Below are 18,287 nucleotides of genomic sequence, written 5' to 3'. Positions count from 1 at the left end.
GTTTTGGAAAAGCATTCAGGGGGGTTGGGTAGCATGGAATGGTATTTGCCATTTCTTATATTAGAATTTTTCATTAGCTCTTGATTTTCCTCATAATAAAGCAAGAGGTTAGTTTCAGAGGAAGATGCGCTCCAGATTGGGAGCACTTCAGTTTGGGCTGGGCAAGAGTCCACGGGAGATGTTGAGGCAATGAGCTTGGGGCAGGTAGGTTTGAGGAACATGCACTAGAGGTGAAATAAATTGAATGGCAGAAAAGACATAGATGGTCTAGAGGGTAGAGGCCATGAGCTCAAAGACTTGAAGACGTAGCTTGTACTGAGAAGTGGCGGATGTACTGGGTACAGGGAAAGACTGAATCAGGGCGGTGGCCGAGGATGCTCTTGGATGCATTGTTTCCTCCTTGCCAGAAGAGGGAGCTGCGTCCAGTCGCCAAGAGAGAGAAAGAGGAAGAAGTAGGAAGAAGCAAATCCACGTTGGGCGCCGACGCATGCGCACAACTAACTGCGCCCTGTTCGGCTCCCCTCTTTCTTGGCTGGAGGCGCGGATCCGATCCACTGCCGGGGCATGATGGGTAACGGGACCGACTGGATCCCCCACGCCTGGCTAGCGGTTGTCAGAGTTGGGGCGGACCAGCTTTCCTCGTCTTCTGCGGTCAAAGCTGACGTGCCCTGGGTTCTAGGGAGCGGGCATTTCCACGGACAAGGAGGGACTGGGGGACCGGAGGGATCGACCGTCCTTGGTTAAGGAATTCCTGGGGCTCGTTGCGGGATGAGGGGAGTTGGGGAATGTGACTGCAATCCTGGGAGTGCTTGGAAGTGGTCGGCCTATGGAGCTCCAGACCGACCAAATATGCCTGTAACTCCTGAATGAAGGGCCGAGCCTGATTCCGTCCCTTCCCTCATCCTTTCCAGTGGTGGGTACTGGCACCTCGCTGGCGCTGTCCTCGCTCCTGTCCCTGCTGCTCTTCGCAGGGATGCAGATGTACAGCCGCCAGCTGGCCTCCACCGAGTGGCTCACCATCCAGGGGGGCCTGCTGGGCTCTGGCCTCTTCGTCTTCTCTCTCACAGTATCCTGCTTGCTCTGGAAGGGGGAGGAGCGTTTGAGGGTTGGAAGGGTGGAGGGCCACGTAGACTTGTGCCCTTCCCCTTCGTCACACAGCCCTGCCCCTGTTGTATTCCCTTCTCCTTAACTCAACGCAGGCCTTCAATAATCTGGAGAATCTGGTCTTTGGCAAAGGATTCCAAGCAAAGATCTTCCCTGAGAGTAAGTGAAAATTTGGGATTGGGTGTTTGAATCCTCTCCTCTCTGATCCTCCCCAGACATGATACTTTCTAAGTGCTTAGAAAGTAAAGGTTGTTAAGATGAAACAAGTTCACTAAACTCTCTGAAAACAGTTGATACTTTTGGGTTCAGCATCTTATTTAGTTCATGACATTGAATTCAACTGGAAGAGAAGGCCTCTGAAAGCAAGGAACGCTTACCTTCTGGTCAGCTCCAGGGAAGGTTTCAGGGGAACAGGCATATTTGGGCTGATGTTTGGCATTCATCCAGAAGAAGAAGCAGGACCAAATTGAGAGGCATTCTGATGTGAAATTGACCCCAAATTAGTGAATTCTATTTGGGGGAATTTGGGAAAAGTGTAAATATTAGATGCACCAGATTTTTATGGTAGCAGGGATAACGGATTATTTTCTGTTTGGAATAATCCTTAATTGCTCCTTTAATTTAGAATTGATGATTTAATAACTTATAGAGAATTAAGTTCATAAAGCAAATTAGACAATAAGACTAGATCACCTAAGGAACGCCACATGCTCAGAAATTCACAGCAGATGCAATCTCATGTGAAATCTTCATCTGATAAGACAGAGATCTGTCATTGTTGCCCTCATTCTTTACACCCCTCTAGGTCTTGCTCCCTCCACCCAGCCCTGTTGCAGGCTTCCAAAGCTCCTTCTGCCCCACAGTCCAGGACTTCTCTCTTACATTTTGTTCCCATGTGTACCATTTTCACTTGTTTCTGAAAGAAACCATTGTTGTGGGGCAAGATTCTTGCTCTTCTTTGACTTCCCTGCCCTCCCCACTTGGGCAGATGGGCCTGTTTGCCCTTGCTTTCTGCCCTCCTACCTTTTCTCTTGTCCTGTTCTGGATGTCTTAAGGTCCTTTCCTGCTCCGATAGGTGAGTATGTCTGTCTCCTAACTTGTGTCCAGGGAGCAAGGTCCTCAACTTCCACCACTAGTCAGCCAGCTTAATGAAATGGTCCTCATTAGCTGGCTTCTGTTGGGAAGGCCTTAACCTTCTTCCTAAATAGGACCAAGTCTTGCTCTTCAGGCTCATTATCACCTTTCCTTTTCTTTTTTATTTGAGGCAAACTAGGAAGTTAAGTGGTTTGGGGGCAGAACTAGTATTCTGAGCATTGTTAAGACTGTTAGAAGTCCTCCTATCATCATGCCATACTCTTCCAAGCAGGTTTCCCAAGATTCAGAAGGCCTCTGATTTCTAGGCTTCCTGGACAAATGCATGGTATTTCCATTGTGACCACCACCTGACTCTCTTTGTCTCTTCTTGCCTCCTTAGTTCTCCTCTGCCTCCTGTTGGCTCTCTTTGCATCTGGCCTCATCCACCGAGTCTGTGTCACCACCTGGTATGTGCCTGATAGCTGGGGAAGGGGTAGATCACCCTGGCTTTTGGCACAGGATCCTACTGTGATGGTGCCAGATACCTCCCTTCTCCTGCCACCACGTATCTCTCCCTCTGTTTTCCCTCCTTTACTGTTCCCAATTTCCCAGTCCTGAACTTGGATTCTTTCCCTGAAGCTAGTATCTGCCCTGGCAGTAGACTGGCAGCATGCCCAATGATGCCATGACTTTCTGTTTCCACCCTATAGCTTCATCTTCTCCATGGTTGGTCTGTACTACATCAACAAGATCTCCTCTACTCTGTACCAGGCAACAGCTCCAGTCCTCACACCAGCCAAAGTCACTGGCAAGGGCAAGAAGAGAAACTAACCCTGAATGTCTAATAAAATTGATTCTTTGTAACTCTGTGAGCTGTGATATGTTGTGGGCCTCCTCTAACAATGCCTGTTTGGGTATGTGCAATGTTAAGACAGATGTGCACCTACTCTTTTGAGACCTTAGGGATGGGGAGACTTTACTCCCCCCACACCCCTTATCTTTTTTGTAGTACTGAAATCAAACACAGAGTCTCATGCATGCAAAACAAGAACTCTACCACTGAGCTACATCCCAAGCCCTTTTAAATTTTTATTTTGAGACAGGATATCACTGAGTCACCTGGCTAGCTTCGAATTTGCAGTTTTTCTGCCTCAGCTTCCCCAGTAGCTGGGATTACAGACATGTGCCACTGCACCCAGCTTTAGCAGGAGGCAGTAGGATCACAAGGATTACCAAATATTTATTGAGTGCTGTCACATGGGTGCTTTGCTAGATGCTGGGGTGGCTTTCATTTGTGTGAGAGTCTCATTATGGAAAAGTATGAATGACCTTTGGCGAAAGGAGTTATGCTGCAGTGAGGAAGCCCTGTCTGTCAGAACTAGAATAGATCTTGGAACAGAAGAGTAAGAGAAAGAAAGGCCCCTCACACCTATGCTATACCGTGGGGTTTCATGTGGGGCTTTGTTACTGCAGCTCCCCACCCCAAGCACTCTCCAGTGGAAATGCTCAGGTCCTGCTCTGTCTGCTCTATGATGAAAGTGAATCTCTGTCTAGAGTGCCTAACCTTAGGGTACTTAGGTGTCTTCTACTGGATGGTGTGGGCTTTAGGTGCACAACAGTCTTGGTCAGCTTTATATTTGCCACATGCCCAATAATGGGCAGATTGGTGGGTTGCTTAAATAAAAAGAAGCTGCCCTTTCACCCTTGGAGAACAAAATCCTGCACATGGGAGGTACCTAAGTTAGGAAAGAAGACCCAGTGAAGATGAAGCAGGAAGTAAAGGACCTAGTCAAGGATTAGAGGCCACCCTGCCCAGCCCCACTCCCATTTGTGTCCAGAACCCCAGAACCTTGCTTTTTATGCCCTGCCTGTGAATATGCTAGGCAGTCTCCCAAAAGTGCCAGCAGAGGGCACTGTGGGCTCATCTCCTCTGGAGACCAGCAACACCCTCTCCAGCAAATTGTTCCTGAGGGACTAGGGAGGAGGGTTGCTGCTGGGTCTCCCAATGGAAGGAAAAAGAAGTTGTTTCTGGTTCTGGGGATTGAACCACTGAATCACATCCCCAGCCCTTTTTTTTTTTTTTTTTTTTTTTTTTTTTGCAGTACTGGGGATCGAACTCAGGGCCTTGTGCTTTCGTGGCAAGCACTCTACCAGCTGAGCTATCTCCCCAGCCCTCCCCAGCTCTTTTTTATATTAGAGACAGGGTCTCACTGAGTTGGCTAGGTCCTCGCTAAGTTGCTGAGGCTGGCTTAGGGCTGCCTTTGAGCTTATGATCCTCCAGCCTCAGTTTCCCAAGCAGCTGGGATTACAGGTGTGTGCCACTGTGCCTGGATGGAAGGCAAGCATGATGGAAGTTGTGAAGCCTCCTGTTCTGTGCCTAGGCTGGGAGCAGAGGTAGAGTTCAGTGGAGACCAGAGACTCCCTGGGAGGATGGCAGTTCTGGGCTCCATCTCACCTACTGATGTGAAGAATTGAGCAGGGTAGTGATAATATAGGATCCTCTGAGGGAGGAGGGATGTCCAAAATGGGCCTGGGCCTATGGGGAGCCTGGGTTGGTTCTAGGTGTTACTGTCAAACTGAATTTCTCCTTACCTGCAGTGGGAGCAGTGGACAGAGGGTCAGATCCTAGGCCAGATAAACACAAACAGCTCTGGGATGGGGCCACTTGGGTCCCCTGTTCTTGGCACAGTGATGTTGGGTTGGGTGGTGCCTGACAGCCAATATCACTTCTATGGATAGGGGAGCGTAGGAAGGACCCAGAGAGCAGGGCCAGGCAGTGGCAAGGGATCTCTGTAGGACCAGGGGTAGCATGTGGCCCAGGAATAATGACCCCTTCCCTGGGGAATGGGTGCATTTACAAGGCAGGTCGGCGCCAACCGCAGCTCTCCACCCAGCCTATCTCTGTGGAGCCTAGTTGCAGGCTGCCTACACCTGACCTACCAATTAACCCGGCAGGGTCATCATAGCCACCTAATCATAATCATTAAGTAAGGGGGCCTGAGGACACCATAACTTCCGGAGAGCCACGGCCAGAAGGACAAAGGTTTAAACTCTTGGCCCTTGGGCCCTCGGGGCTCTGCTCCACCTCGGAGGCAGTAGACCTGAGGGAGAGAGGGGTGTTCCTGTCCCTGGAGGACAGAGGGAAAACAGATGTTTCCTCCTGCTCCCTTACACGTGGCCACAACACCGGCCCGGCACCCGCTACCAGCTCCGGAAACAGGAGTAAATAATATGGGGTGGAGGGGTCTGTACTGGAGAGTGGGAGCCTGTCCCAGTGTCCCAGGAGACACTCTTTAGAGCAGAAGGTGATGCCACCCTCCAGGAGGGCAATGGGAAGGTGAGACCAAGGGCAAACAGGCTCTCTGACCCTGATAGGGCTGGACTTCCCAGGACTGGCACTAGCATGCAGGGTGCCTGACATTTAGGTCATGCCAGTGGGTCTGGGCGGGGACTGGGGGCGCCCAGGGCAGGCAAGGAGGGGGAGTCTGCACCAGGCCTTGGCTCCAGCCCTTTCCGGCCCTTATTGTCCTTGGTGAGAACAGGACGCTGTCCCGTTCCCATTGCCTGGCCCCCCAGCTCTGCTCTCCAGGGGCTTGGGAAGGATGTTGGGAAACAAGAGAGAACCAGAGACCCGTAGAGAGAGAGGCTGAGACACAGAGAGATACAAAGGGGAAAGTTGTGCATTGAAGCTCATTGTGAGACGGAGGTGGGGGAAGCCTGGGCACTGTGGGAACCCTGAAATAATGGAAGGCCGGACGCCCTGCCCTGAAGGGAACCTCCGGGCTGGGCTGCCCCATGCACAGTCCTCCTTAACTTAGGGTCACTAGCAGGGCTGCCTCCTAAATAAACAATGGTCGGAACCCTAATGTTAAGGGCACTTAATTGCTCCCTTCAGATACTTTTCTTTGCCTCTCAGCCAACCAAAGTTCCTGGGTGGGGGCATGGGGAGGCAGGGCCAAGATTATGCTCCCAAATCTATCCCTCTAAGGGCTTAGAGCCAACTAGCTACACAAAAGTTGCACTGTAAATGCTATATAGTTGAATTCTTGCAGAGGCAGAGAGAAAAGTCTCCTCCTAGGTGGCCCTAGAGGCAGGTGCTCTCATCACATGGGGTGAAGGGTCAAGAGCAAACCAATGTAAGAATGGCTACTGCCTGGAGAAGGGTTAAGAGCTTTCCCTGGGCTCCAAGAGGTAGCCATGTCCACCCCAATCTCTGCAGCAGGGTGAGGAACTCCTGGGCCCACAAGTCTCAAGGTCTCCTGGGAAACAGGTCCTTTACAAGCTGGAGAAGTCCAGGTCCTGCCATCTATTGAGGTTGCAGATACAGGTAAAAAGAGAGAAAAACAGGCATGTCTACGTCTGAGAAATAACACACGTGTGTGTGTGTGTGTGTGTGTGTGTGTGTGTGTGTGTGATGCTGGGTATTGGACCCAGGCCCTGGTTCACGCTAGGCAAATACTCTATTACTGAGCTATCCCCGGCTCAAATTAACACTTTTTTTTCCCCTTTGGCATCAGGAAGCAGGGCTTTATTCTACAACATGGAGGAAACATGCTTTGCCCACCTGCCCCAGACAGAAATTGTTACAACTCAGGTACTGGCCAGGAATGCCCCTTGTGGACCGCATGCAGGGTTCTAAAGACAAAGCAGAGCCCGAAAATTTTGAGCTTTCTTCCCATAAACACAGCTATATTGTTATACACAGAATTCACTTTTATACTGGTATCAAAAATTATACTAAAAATTATCACTAAACTAACTTTATTATGTTTTTTCCCTTTTAAATTTCTTTGCTAAATATCTTCACTGTCCTGATGACTTCTGCTTCTTATTTTCTTGGTACATACTGTGTCCTTATCCTTCTTTAAGATTTCTGCACATCTCTTGGCACCTTAAATGACTCTCTGCTCAGATTCACTCTCCAGTCTAGGCTTCATGCCTGGCTTTATGGACCTTGGATATCTGAAGGGTTAATTTGAGGGCTAGGGTTTTTGCTCCATGGTAAAGTGCTTACCGCTTACCTAGCACGTGTAAAGCACTGGGTTCGATTCTCAGCACCACGTAAGTAAATAAAGGCATGTGTCTATCTACAACTAAAAATATTTAAAAATACAAACATAGTGCCTTTATTTATTTATGTGGTGCTGAGAATCGAACCCAGTGCCTTACACATGCTAGGCAAAAGTGCTCTACAACAGAGCCACAACCTCAGCCCTCAAATAAACACTTTTTAACACCATGTTACATTATAATATATTTGTGCTATCCACAGGATTATTACAGGATTTATAGAAAGTTTTCTATCACAGGAAACTGCACATTCCATTTTAATGTTTAAAGGCCCATGAAAAGAGGCATATCAGATTCACTACTATTCTTTCTATTTTGTATAAATTTAAAACAAGATTAAAACAAACAAGATTAAAACAAACCCAGCATGGTGACACATGTCTGTAAATCAGTGAATCAGGAGGCTGAGGCAGGAGGATCAAAAATTTGAGTCCAACCAGGGCAATTTAGTGAGCAGAGCACTTGCCTAGCATGCATGAAGCCTTGGGTTCAATCCCAAAATAAAAAATAAAATAAAAATAAAAAAGAAATTAAATGAAAAGGGCTAGGAATGTAGACCAATGGTAGAGTGCCCCTGGGTTCAATCCCTAGTTCACACACACACACATACACAAGATTGATTTTATGGCAAGTCTCTTTCTGTTCTACTAGAGTAACAGTGTGATTGTAACCATACTTGGGGATAACACTAGAAGTATAAATTTGAGGCCCTGTGTAACAAATCCTAAGCCAAATGATACTCCTGTCATGTGAGGAGTCCTCTGAGAACTCTCACATCAAATAACTGGAAGAGAAGAGCAGGGGAAGGTCACTTACCCATTTAAGGCAGAGGCTACATACACTGTCTAGGGGGACTAGAGGGCAGAATTCCTGTCCATACCCGATCCTATAGGGGGAAAACTCTCTAGGTTCCCCTTTTTTGGGTCAGGACTTGCCCTGAGGGCTGACCACAGGTTGTTTCAAGGGTTTTAAAGGGGTGGAGCCCCCTGGGGGAGGGGGTCATTACATAGCCCTAAAAATTCCTTGAAACAGCCAGAGGCCCTCAACCTCCTGCATTATAGGCAAGCTCCCTACCACTGAGCTACATCCCCAGTCCAAGACTTTTGTTTTCTGTCTTACTAGGGATTGAATCTGGGGCTTCATGCATGCTAGATAAGCACTCTGCCACTGAGCTACATCTCCTGCCCATTTATGATTCAGCCAGTTTCAGGTTCCCAGACAGCACGTGGAACAGTGGTAAAGAGTTATTTCTTGAAATCAGACAGCACTGAGACAGCACACTGGGTTATGCTTTGAGCTCTTTGCTGAAACTCAGCTTTTACCTTTCATCAGCCCCAAATTGCTGAATTCTCAGAAGACAGATGTTTCTCTAGATTGCTCAAGTTGTTCCTGGGTTCTTCTTCCCCTAGGCTGTCATCTTTTCCCACCTCTGTCTGCTCTAGGTTACCTTATCTAGAAACCCTGATTCACCAGCTCCTTCTCCAATCTCTCATCTACCATTTTCTCTTAAAGCCTGTCTATAATTTTGTAAGTATGTGTTTTTGTTGATTATATGTGTCTTTGTCCTGTTGCTGCTATGAAACTATGGGTGTCCTGAGGGCAGAGATGGACTCAACATAACCTGACCACCTGGAACCTCCCCAAGGACCCAGTAATCACCTTGGCACCTGTGGTCACTAAGTCCTATTGTCTGACATGGTACACAGGCACACATGAGGTGAGACCACTGACCTGAAGGACCAACCTGTCACCCAAATACAAATACTTTTCCCAGCCTCATCTCCTGCCACTCACCCACCTCCAACCTCATTCCTTGTCCCAGAGACAGTCACAAAAGATTACTTACCACAGACTTTCATGCCTCTGTGCTTTTATTCAGACTGTTTCCTCGGCCTCCCATGCTCCCTCTTCACTTAAATAATGGTTACTCATCTTTCTATAATCAACTCAGGTTTCTGAACCCCTTTAAAGCCTACCCCCATAATCAAACCTCCCTCTTCTGTGATCTATTTAATTTTGTATATTCCTTCATCCTCCTTGGGGGCTCTTGAATTTGGAATTTTCCTCCCTCTCTAACCAAAGCTATAGTAGAAAATGTCCAGTGATTCAGGAGGCTGAGGCAGGAGGATTGGAAGTTTGAGGCCAGCCTCAGAAATTTAGCAAGCCCTTAAGAAACTTAGTGAGACCCTGTCTCAAAATAAAAAATAATAAGGGCTGGGGGTGCAGTTCAGCAGTAAAGCACCTTTGGGTTCAATCTCCAGTCCCCCCCGCCCTAAAAAAGAGCAGAAAATGCCAACAATCACTAGCTTAGCCAGCTGCAGAAGTAACTGAATTCAGATGGTTTGTGAATGATGGTAGGAGGGGAACCAGGGCAGGAGCTGAGGTGCCTCCTTAGCCCTGAGATGTAAACAATGACAACTATACATAGCAACAAGAGTAGCTAACACCCAGTCTCCCAAATGTCACACATTGTTTTAGGCACCTTACCTATATCATCTTTTTTTTTTTTTTTTTTTCGTACTGGATTGAACCTAGGGGTGCTTTATCACTAAGCTACACCCCAAGTCCTTTTTATTTATTTTGAGACAGGGTCTTGCTAAGTTACTGAGGCTGACCTCAAACTTGTGTTTCTCCTGCCTCAGCCTCCTGAGTTGCTGGGATTATAGGCAAGAATTGCCACACCCAGCCATCTTGTTTAATCTTTTTTTTTCTTTATAGTTACCACAGGTTTATTCCTACGGCATTTCTAGGATTTGAAGTATTTCATACCACTGTATTATTTTTTTTTTTCCTTTTTCCCCAACCACATGTAACACTGTGCTATGATGGGGTTTAGGGTCTCACTGTCCCTTATTTTTATAATACAAACACTAGGATGCCGTGGTCAGGGATCTTCTTGCTAACTTCCTCCCATGCCTTCGGGGTACAGTTGGCCTTGGGCTTCCAGGTGGAGGGGCAGGGTCTCTGGGGTGGACAGAGGGTTTTCTCTGAAGTGTTCCCTGCCTGCTTGGGGTACTGCCTGCCCCACCCTACCTTTAGGGGCAGACTGTCTGGAAGGCCACAACTTCTGGAGACAGTGGGAGACTGTTTTTCTGCAGGCGAGTGGCATATTGCTTCATTCGCAGTCACTGCAGGGCCTCCAAGTTCTCCCAGAGAAGTCCCTGGAAATCCCACCGAATAACTCAGTGGGAGATGCTGGGTGGCATGGGTCTAAGGTAAATCTAAGTTTCATAAAAAGAAAAAGGAAATACTGTTTACATTCAACATGTGTGTAAGTCCAGATCTATATGTATATAGATGCATACACACACACACACACAGCCACCTACACATACATACATGTCTATGCGTATGTATATACAAACAGACACATATATATACGTATGTAGAGAGGATGTTGAGAATCATTTTCCAGTGACGATATGTAGAAGTCGCTTGGCATCCTGCCTCACTGTTGGGTTGTTTAATCTTGAGACTAACAAGAGAGGATCGATTATTGGTTCTACAATATGGTTGTGAAAAGTGAAGTCCAGAAAGTTGCCCAAGGTTACACAGTCAAACAAAGGAAGGAACCAAGACCCAACGCCAGGACCATAGGGCTATAAAAGTCCAATTTTTCACCCCAAGCTGCCCTGTTTTTCATGCTCTGGGTCATCACATGCTCTTTATCCTGCTATGTCAGAAGAAGGGTGATGACCTGCAACAGGTTTGAAGAGAATTTTCTGGCTTTTGCCCAGTGCTTTCTATGGCCAAAGACCCTGTGTATGGCAGAGTGGAGCCTCTGGAGTTGTTATATTTCCAGGGACAAGGGAAGCTGGGTCAGTTTCTTTTGGGAACATCAAATGCTAACCTGTCCTTCTTCCTTGCAATTATAGAAACCCTGCTGAATTTCCCACACTGTGCTTGGTCCTGGAGACAGGACAGTCCTGGGCAGGGAAACAAAACTCTTGCAGCTCAACGTGGTTATTGCCATCTACAGAAGAGACTCGGTGTGAGCACAGAGGAGGGAGTGGTAACCAATCCCCCAAGACAGAATCAAGGCCCAACAAGGCTGCTTAATAGACAGGAAGCTTGAGCTGATCATCAGGGAAATATGCACCACATTTTCTTTATAGCGTATGCAGAGTTCCACTTTGTGTGTCTCCGTGTGTGTGGTGCTGGAGATTGAACCCAGGGCCTCACATTTTGTGGGCAAGTTGTCTACCACTGACTTATATCCTCAGTCCTGTGTGTATGTGTGTTGTCATCTTGGCAATATGTGAGTCAGCTTTTTGTTACTGTGACAAGATACCTGAGAAAGATAATTTAGAGAAGGAAAAATTTAGCCAGGTACCAAGATACATGCCTGTAATTCTATTACCTCAGGAGGCGAAGGTAGGAGGATTGAAAGTCAAGGTCAACCTAAGCAAATCAGTGAAACCCTGACTCAAAATTAAAAAAAAAAAAGAAAAGAAAAAGGAGGAAATATCTATCTTGGGTCACAGTTTCAGAGGTTTCAGTCCTTGGTTGGTTGGCTCCATTGCTTTGGGCTTGAGATGACACAGAACATCATGGCAGAAATGCATAGTAGAGGAAAGCTCCTCACCTCATCGCAGCCAGGAAGCAGAGGGAGGGAAAGAAAAGGAGACAGGGACAAGATATAGTCCCCAAGGACACACGAGCAAGGACCCCTTCAATTAGGTCCCACCTCCCACTAGTCCATTCAGCTGTGAATCTATCAATGCATTAAACCATTGATGAGGTCAGTGTCTTCATGATCCAATCATTTCCCAAAGGCCCCACCTCTGAACATTGCTGCATTGGGGACCAGGCTTCTTTCAACATATGATCCCTTGGGGGATGTTTCAGATCCAAACTACAATAGACAGGAACATGACATTTATATATATATATTTTTTGGGGGGGGCAGTACCAGGGATTGAACTCGGGGGCACTCAACTACTGAGCCACATCCCCAGCCCTTTCTTGTACTTTATTTAGAGATAGGGTCTCACTGAGTTGCTTAGCGCCTAGCTTTAGCTGAAGCTGGCTTTGAATTCAGGATCCTCCTGTCTCAGCCTCCTGAGCCACTGGGATTACAGGTGTGTGCCACTGCCCCTGGCTTAATATATTTTTTAATGCACCAGGTATTTAGTATAAGGTACAATCTATTTTTCCTCACTCAAGATGCCACCTCTATCCTGCTAAGTTCATATATATGCTTATCAATTTCTTCCCTTTTTATTCTGTTTCATTGACCCAGAGAAGGAGGTAGTATCTCGTAGTGGAAAGGTAAACAGGTTTTTGGAGCCAGATTGTATGGGCTGTACCTCAGTTTCCCAATTTGTAATTACAAATAATAATAGTACCTATGTTCATATGGTTGCTGTGAAGACTGAATGAGATACTGCACTACAGTACTCCACCACAGTGTTTGGCACCTAGTAATGAATGTCTGCTGTTATCACGATCCCAATCTGGCCCATCCCATGTACCAGTAACACAGCAGAGTGCTTCCTTGCCCCAGAATATCGCTCCCGACGTTGGATGACTCAGCTCTGCTTCTTACTATCTGTATGACCTTGGGCAAGTTATTTACCTTTTATCCTTTCCATGTCTCAGTTTCCTCACTCTATACATGGGGTTATATAAAATCACCTACTGCCAGCATGTTGTGAAAATTAAACATGACAATGTTGCACAGGCATGACAATAATAATGCTCAGAATGTTTATTTTTCTGACTTCTGATTATTATTATAACTGTTTAACTTATTATCTTTTAATTTTTTTAAGTTGTATATGAACCCCATGCCTCTTACTTTATTTATTTTTATGTGGTGCTGAGGATCGAACCCAGTGCCTCACACATGCGAGGCAAGTGTTTTACCATTGAGTTATATCACCTGTTCTTTTTAATTTTATTTTATTTTGGTACCAAGGATTGAACCCAGGGACACTTAACCACTGAGTCACATCCCCAGCCTTTTTATTTTTTTATTTTGAGACAGAGTCTTGCTAAGTTGCTGAATCTAGCTTTGAATTTTGTGATCCTCCGCCTCAGCCTCCTGAGCTGCAAGGATTACAGGTATGCACTACCATACCCTGCCTTTTTAATTTTATTTTGAGATAGGTTCTCACTAAATTGCCCATGCTGGCCTGGAGTATCTAATCCTTCTGCTTCAGTCTCCCTTGTAGCTGGGATTACAAGTATGTGTCTTTGTACCCTGCCTCCTTGTCATCTTTATTGGACAGGTTTTTATCAATTTTTATTTTCTTTTATAACTGTTCATTTTCCCTGAAGTCGATAATTGTCTAATCTTCTTTTACTTGTATATTCTACATATCAGTTATAAATTCATCCTCCAAACTGAGAGTACACACCTTTTTTCAATACCTTAAACAATCAAATATATCAGGTAATTCCTCTGTCCTCAAAGTCCTTATTTTTTTTTCTTTAGGACAACTCCTGATTCTCATCTCCCTCTGGCTTCAAGCTATATTGGCAGCTCCTGTGCGTTTTTTTTTTTTTTTTTAAACTATAACCACCTCCCTCTTTTTTTTTTTTTATTGTAAACAAATGGGATACATGTTTCTCTGTACATGGAGTAAAGGCGTACCATTTGTGTAATCATAAACTTACATAGGGTAATGTTGTTTGATTCATTCTGTTTTTTCTCTTCCCCCACCCCTCCCACCCCTCTTTTCCGTCTACAGTCCTTCCTTCCTCCAATCTTGCCCCCCTCCCTAACCCTAACTCTAACCCTAACACTAACCCCTCCCACCCCCCATTATGTGTCATCATCCACTTATCAGCGAGATCATTCGTCCATCCACCTCCCTCTTAACACGTACCTCAAGACATCATGGCTAGTTGTTAATTCATCTGCTTTCCTGATCTCCTTTCTCTCTCCACTCCAGGAGAGAGGTCAAGTCTCTTGGCACTGTGTATGTGTGTGTGTTGCGATACTGGGAACTGAACCCGGAGCCTTGTGTGTGCTAGGCAAGAACTCTACCACCTCCTGATGCTGTGGCACACGCCTGTACAATCCCAGTGACTGGGGAGCCTGAGGCAGGAGGATCACAAGCTCAAAGCCAGCCCTAAGCCAGCAACTTAGGGGCCCTAAGCAACTTAGACCTTGTCTCAAAATAAAAAATAAAAAGAGCTGGGGATGTGGCTCAGTGGTTAAGTGCTCCTGGATTCAATCCCCGGTAACAAAACAAAATAACTACAAAACCCCTACCATGATAGAGTACTATCTCCACCTTCTTTACATCTTTTTATCTCCAGTCCATCATGGCGCTCAAAAAAATGCTTTCATGAATGAATGAATGAGCTAGGGATCATATTATATTCCCACCTTGTTGGAACGTTTAGGGGTGTGCTCAGGCTTTCTACAAGCCCCATACCAGCTTGACGTCAAACTCCGAAGTAGGGAAGCAGCGCCAAGACCCAGACTATGGTTTGCGAAGCGGAACCAGCTGGAAAATACTGTTTGGCTCAGAGTGCTGCCTGGAACCCGCCAAGCAATGCCCTGAGAACTACAGCTCCCAGAAGGCTACGCGGTGACCGGGCGTGAGCTGTAGAGGACTACCGGAAGCTGATGGCGTCCAGGGCTGCACGGACAGCTGGACACAGTCGAGAGGTAAGATTATACTTAGAAGGCTTAGTGGAGAAGGGGAAGATGCTGGGAGCAACGGGGGAATGTGTCTCGATTGTAGGGCGTCTAGCGAATTGGAAGAGACCTCCCAATTTTGCTTTCTCTTTCCGCAGTGACCATGACGAAATTAGCTCAGTGGCTTTGGGCACTGGCGCTTCTGGGCTCTGCTTGGGCCGCCCTGACCATGGGAGCGCTGGGCCTGGAGCTGCCCTCGCCCTGCCGGGAAATCCTGTGGCCATTGCCCGCCTACTTGCTGGTGTCCGCAGGCTGCTATGCCCTGGGCACTGTGGGCTATCGCGTGGCCACATTTCACGACTGCGAGGACGCCGCCCGTGAGCTGCAGAGCCAGATTCAGGAGGCCCGAGCTGATTTAACCCGCAGGGGGCTACGCTTCTGACACTCTAATCCCATTCCCGCCCGGACAGCACTACCTCTCATTCCCCATTAAAGAGCAAGTCTATTTTTTACTCTTGTTAAAAGTTTGAGTATGTAGAATGGGAATTGCGGATGCTGTATACCAATGGTCGTGAGAAGATGCCCTTCCTGAGGCCATCTCAGCCTTTATCTTTGCATCTTGCTGGTGTTCCCCATTTTTGCTTAAAAAGTGGCAAAACCAGGGTCTGGGGTTGTAGCTCAGTGGTAGAGCGCTTGCCTAGCACTTGTGAGGCACTGGGTTCCATCCTTAGGATCACATAAAAATAAATAAAAGGTATTGTGTCCACCTACAACTAAAAAAAAAAAAAAAAAAAAAAAAAAAAAAAAAAGAGAAGAAAAAGAGGCAAATCCCTTTTCAAGATTTCCCGGGATGGAAATGGTATTTTTCTAGTCCCTTTAACAGTCAAGAAACATGTCTTAAGCTTAACTTCCAAGCTTTGTTCTTTTTAAGGCCTTCCTGGGTCTTTCCAGCCTCTTGGTTCTTTCAGACTTTTTCTGAGCCAACCTCACCAGCCTGAGAATAACTGGGTCTATCCTTTGCCAAACTAGGCAGGTTTAGAATCATGAATAAAGAATGAGCCATGATGGGCATGGGTGGGGAACAGTTTATTTTAAGGCACATTCTAAAGATATCACCCCAACCTTCATAATTACAAAAGATAATATCTCTCTCTCTCAAAAAAAAAGTGATTTCATCTCCTAGGTCCCACCTGAGCTAAGTAAAGCTCTTTCTTTGATCCCTCTAATCCCAAAGTCCTCTCTTTCCCACAACATACTGCACCCATGAACTGATCACCAGGACCAGTCAAAACAAGGAGCTTGCTTTGGTATCAAGTTGGCATTAAAGTGCCCAGTGGTCAGGTGAACTGCCTCAGGTTTGCAGGAGCCGATAGTTTCTGTCTTGCTTCTGGGGGTACTTCCAGAAAAGCCAGAGGCGGATAAAGCTGGTAAGGATTCCTGGAAGGTTGGGCACCTGAAATCAAAGGGCTGTTATGAGGCCAGGAGCCAGTTTTCCACTTTTCTAACTTGTCACCCCTTCAGTATTTTGCTTACCATGATGTAGGGATCTTTGAGGCGAAACCCATAGAGGGACCAGGAGGAAGAGGTAAGGAGGGTGGCAATGGTGAGTGAGAAGGAGAGACACTGGGTTGATTTGGTCTGAATAACCTTGGCCTGTGGGAAAAGGATGAAAGACACTCCTGGTCTAGGTACACAGTAAAGCTCACATTTTGCCCAAGAACTTCCTCAGGAAGGTCAAACACTGTTCCTGATGTCACCAGTCCTCTCCTGCCTTCCCCACACGCCCTCTACTGCCTTGACTCTTTCCAGGGTTGGGTCTTCCTTTCCTCTGGAGTAGAAACCACAGTCTCTGGCTATGGGATCCTGGTCCTTCTTACCTACCCTACCTCCTGGACACCCCCACTCACCAAATCAGCCAGTGGTGAGAGGTACATGCTGATGGTGAAGACACTGCAGAAGAGGCCCAGCTGCTGCAGCTGAGCCTCAAGGTCAGGCACCAGGAACCAAAAGTAGCCATAACCTATGAGAAGTACCCCCAGCAGGGTTGCAGTCTGTAGGAGCACAGCACGCTGCAGGGGAAAGAGAGGAGTCTTACTTCCAAATGTGTGGGAGCACTCTGACTTTCCTGCTGGAATGAGTTCATCCTGCCCTCTACCGTACTCCAATGGGGAAAGTAATCTGCTGCAGCCTCTAATATTACACTTGTCACAGCCTGTCCCCCATCAGTGACTTGAGGGAGAAGTCTTATCCACACAACTCTCCTAGGGTAGGAAAGTTATCTTCTGTGAGCTTGGCATACACAGTAGGAGCTTAATGAATGCTTGTGTGATTGAGTGGGGAAGACCAGCTCATCATCTCATTCTTAGCCACTGGTCCTGGCCCTGAAGGAGCTCTCAAGAGACAAAAGCCCTTTCTCAGCCTGTTGGGTGGAAGCTCAGGGCAGCACTACCAGCCCTGCCAGAATCGGGGGCAATATAGAGTCCAGAAGGGTTGGCTTCATGGGAAGAACTGCAAGGTTGGAAGGAGGGCCTTCTAGGAAAAGGTGGCAGTGCCAACCTGTTAGTTTTCTAGGAAGTAGTGTTTGCACTGCCAGCAAGGCAGGGCGTGCAGCAGGGAGGTGGGCCCAAGGGAGGGCTTCTACCTTCTGAGGGCTGTAGTGAAGATACACCAAGATATACAGAGTCTGAAGCACAGCACCTACGGCGTTGACCACGATGAGGGTCCCGTCTCCCTTCAAGACCCCGTAACTCAGCCAGCTCAGGTTGCTGCAGGCGGAGGGGAGGGATATGGCCCGCGGGGTTGAGTGTGGCAGGGTGTCGTCCCCTAGGGCCTCTTCCGCGTCCTATGGCCCTTCCCCCGCCAGGCTCAAGACAGCCTTTCCCAACGCAGCCGTCGCCCCTCTCACTTGATATCCGTGGTGAGAAAGGGCAGGAACTGGACGCTGTCCACGCTCCGGGTCATCTGCATATGCCTGAGGTCCGAGCTGTAAGGGGGTCCCGAAGGGAGGGGTGAAGGATGGGTGGGAGATCCCCAATACTCATTACCCTCCCCGAGGACCGCAAGCCCGTCCCCCAACTCCGCAGCCTTCTCCCTCAGGCTTGCGAACAGCCTCGCCCTTGCACCCCAGTCCCCTCAACCGGATTTCACTTTGACCCCGAGTTCCGGACGCAGCCCCGAGCTACGGCCACGTCTCTTCCCACTCTCTCCTTTCCTGACTTCCTGGTCCTGCCCCAGTCCGGCCCGGCCGCGCTCTCACAGGCCGGTGGAGAACATGCCGAGGGTGAAGAGCACGCAAGCTCCAGAGAGGAGCGAGTCGGCCACGCCGCCCGGCCCCATGCCGCTGGAGTCGGATCCCGCGCCCGACGCTGAGCACCAGCAAGCTCAGCGGGTAGCTGGCTACGCCGGAGCCCCGCCCCGCGCGCTCGGGTCCCGCCCCCGCGCTCGG

The 18,287-nt window shown here is 47.7% G+C and overlaps 3 protein-coding genes across 8 annotated transcripts; 2 read left to right on the top strand and 1 right to left on the bottom strand.

Annotated features, from left to right (window-relative positions):
• The first annotated feature begins 414 nt into the window (after positions 1–414).
• Positions 415–3,042, top strand: KRTCAP2 (keratinocyte associated protein 2). Of its 2 annotated transcripts, none has more exons than XM_079134194.1 (5): positions 415–571; positions 912–1,066; positions 1,200–1,263; positions 2,579–2,645; positions 2,889–3,042. In XM_079134194.1, exons 1-5 carry the CDS (start codon positions 565–567, stop codon positions 3,007–3,009), a joined length of 414 nt encoding a protein of 137 aa, XP_078990320.1. In that variant the 5' UTR covers positions 415–564; the 3' UTR covers positions 3,010–3,042. The 2 variants fall into 2 exon arrangements, with proteins under 2 accessions (XP_078990320.1, XP_078990321.1); XM_079134195.1 differs by lacking the exon at positions 415–571 and adding an exon at positions 591–739.
• An 11,672-nt stretch (positions 3,043–14,714) lies between these two features.
• Positions 14,715–15,354, top strand: DPM3 (dolichyl-phosphate mannosyltransferase subunit 3, regulatory). The gene is made up of 2 exons (XM_079100450.1): positions 14,715–14,872; positions 15,001–15,354. Exon 2 carries the CDS (start codon positions 15,006–15,008, stop codon positions 15,282–15,284), a length of 279 nt encoding a protein of 92 aa, XP_078956576.1. The 5' UTR covers positions 14,715–14,872; positions 15,001–15,005; the 3' UTR covers positions 15,285–15,354.
• Positions 15,355–15,909: 555 nt separating this feature from the next.
• SLC50A1 (solute carrier family 50 member 1) lies at positions 15,910–18,269 on the bottom strand. 5 transcript variants are annotated; one of them, XM_079100431.1, is made up of 6 exons: positions 18,059–18,269; positions 17,748–17,825; positions 17,484–17,607; positions 16,750–16,911; positions 16,376–16,495; positions 15,910–16,295 (listed from the first exon to the last, which is right to left on the bottom strand). In XM_079100431.1, exons 2-6 carry the CDS (start codon positions 17,807–17,809, stop codon positions 16,194–16,196), a joined length of 570 nt encoding a protein of 189 aa, XP_078956557.1. In that variant the 5' UTR covers positions 17,810–17,825; positions 18,059–18,269; the 3' UTR covers positions 15,910–16,193. The 5 variants fall into 5 exon arrangements, with proteins under 5 accessions (XP_078956557.1, XP_078956553.1, XP_078956554.1 ...); XM_079100427.1 differs by having other exon boundaries at positions 18,099–18,268; XM_079100428.1 differs by having other exon boundaries at positions 18,118–18,239.
• Positions 18,270–18,287: the final 18 nt, after the last annotated feature.

Source organism: Sciurus vulgaris (genome assembly GCF_902686455.1).
Source record: "Sciurus vulgaris genome assembly, chromosome: 1".
In the NCBI taxonomy this organism is placed as follows: Eukaryota; Metazoa; Chordata; class Mammalia; order Rodentia; family Sciuridae; genus Sciurus; species Sciurus vulgaris.
This window is presented reverse-complemented; position numbering and strand designations above follow the sequence as displayed.

Bases quoted from the DNA above. Each gene is read 5' to 3' on its own strand.
- KRTCAP2 (XM_079134194.1), top strand. The intron at 1,067-1,199 runs GTATCCTGCTTG...AACTCAACGCAG, and splicing joins TCTTCGTCTTCTCTCTCACA to GCCTTCAATAATCTGGAGAA. The intron at 1,264-2,578 runs GTAAGTGAAAAT...TTGCCTCCTTAG, and splicing joins AGCAAAGATCTTCCCTGAGA to TTCTCCTCTGCCTCCTGTTG.
- DPM3 (XM_079100450.1), top strand. From the start codon at position 15,006: ATGACGAAATTAGCTCAGTGGCTTTGGGCACTGGCGCTTCTGGGCTCT.
- SLC50A1 (XM_079100427.1), bottom strand. From the start codon at position 18,178: ATGGGGCCGGGCGGCGTGGCCGACTCGCTCCTCTCTGGAGCTTGCGTG. The intron at 17,608-17,747 runs GTGAGAGGGGCG...CTCCGCCTGCAG, and splicing joins TTTCTCACCACGGATATCAA to CAACCTGAGCTGGCTGAGTT. The intron at 16,496-16,749 runs GTGAGTGGGGGT...CTTTTCCCACAG, and splicing joins TCTCACCACTGGCTGATTTG to GCCAAGGTTATTCAGACCAA.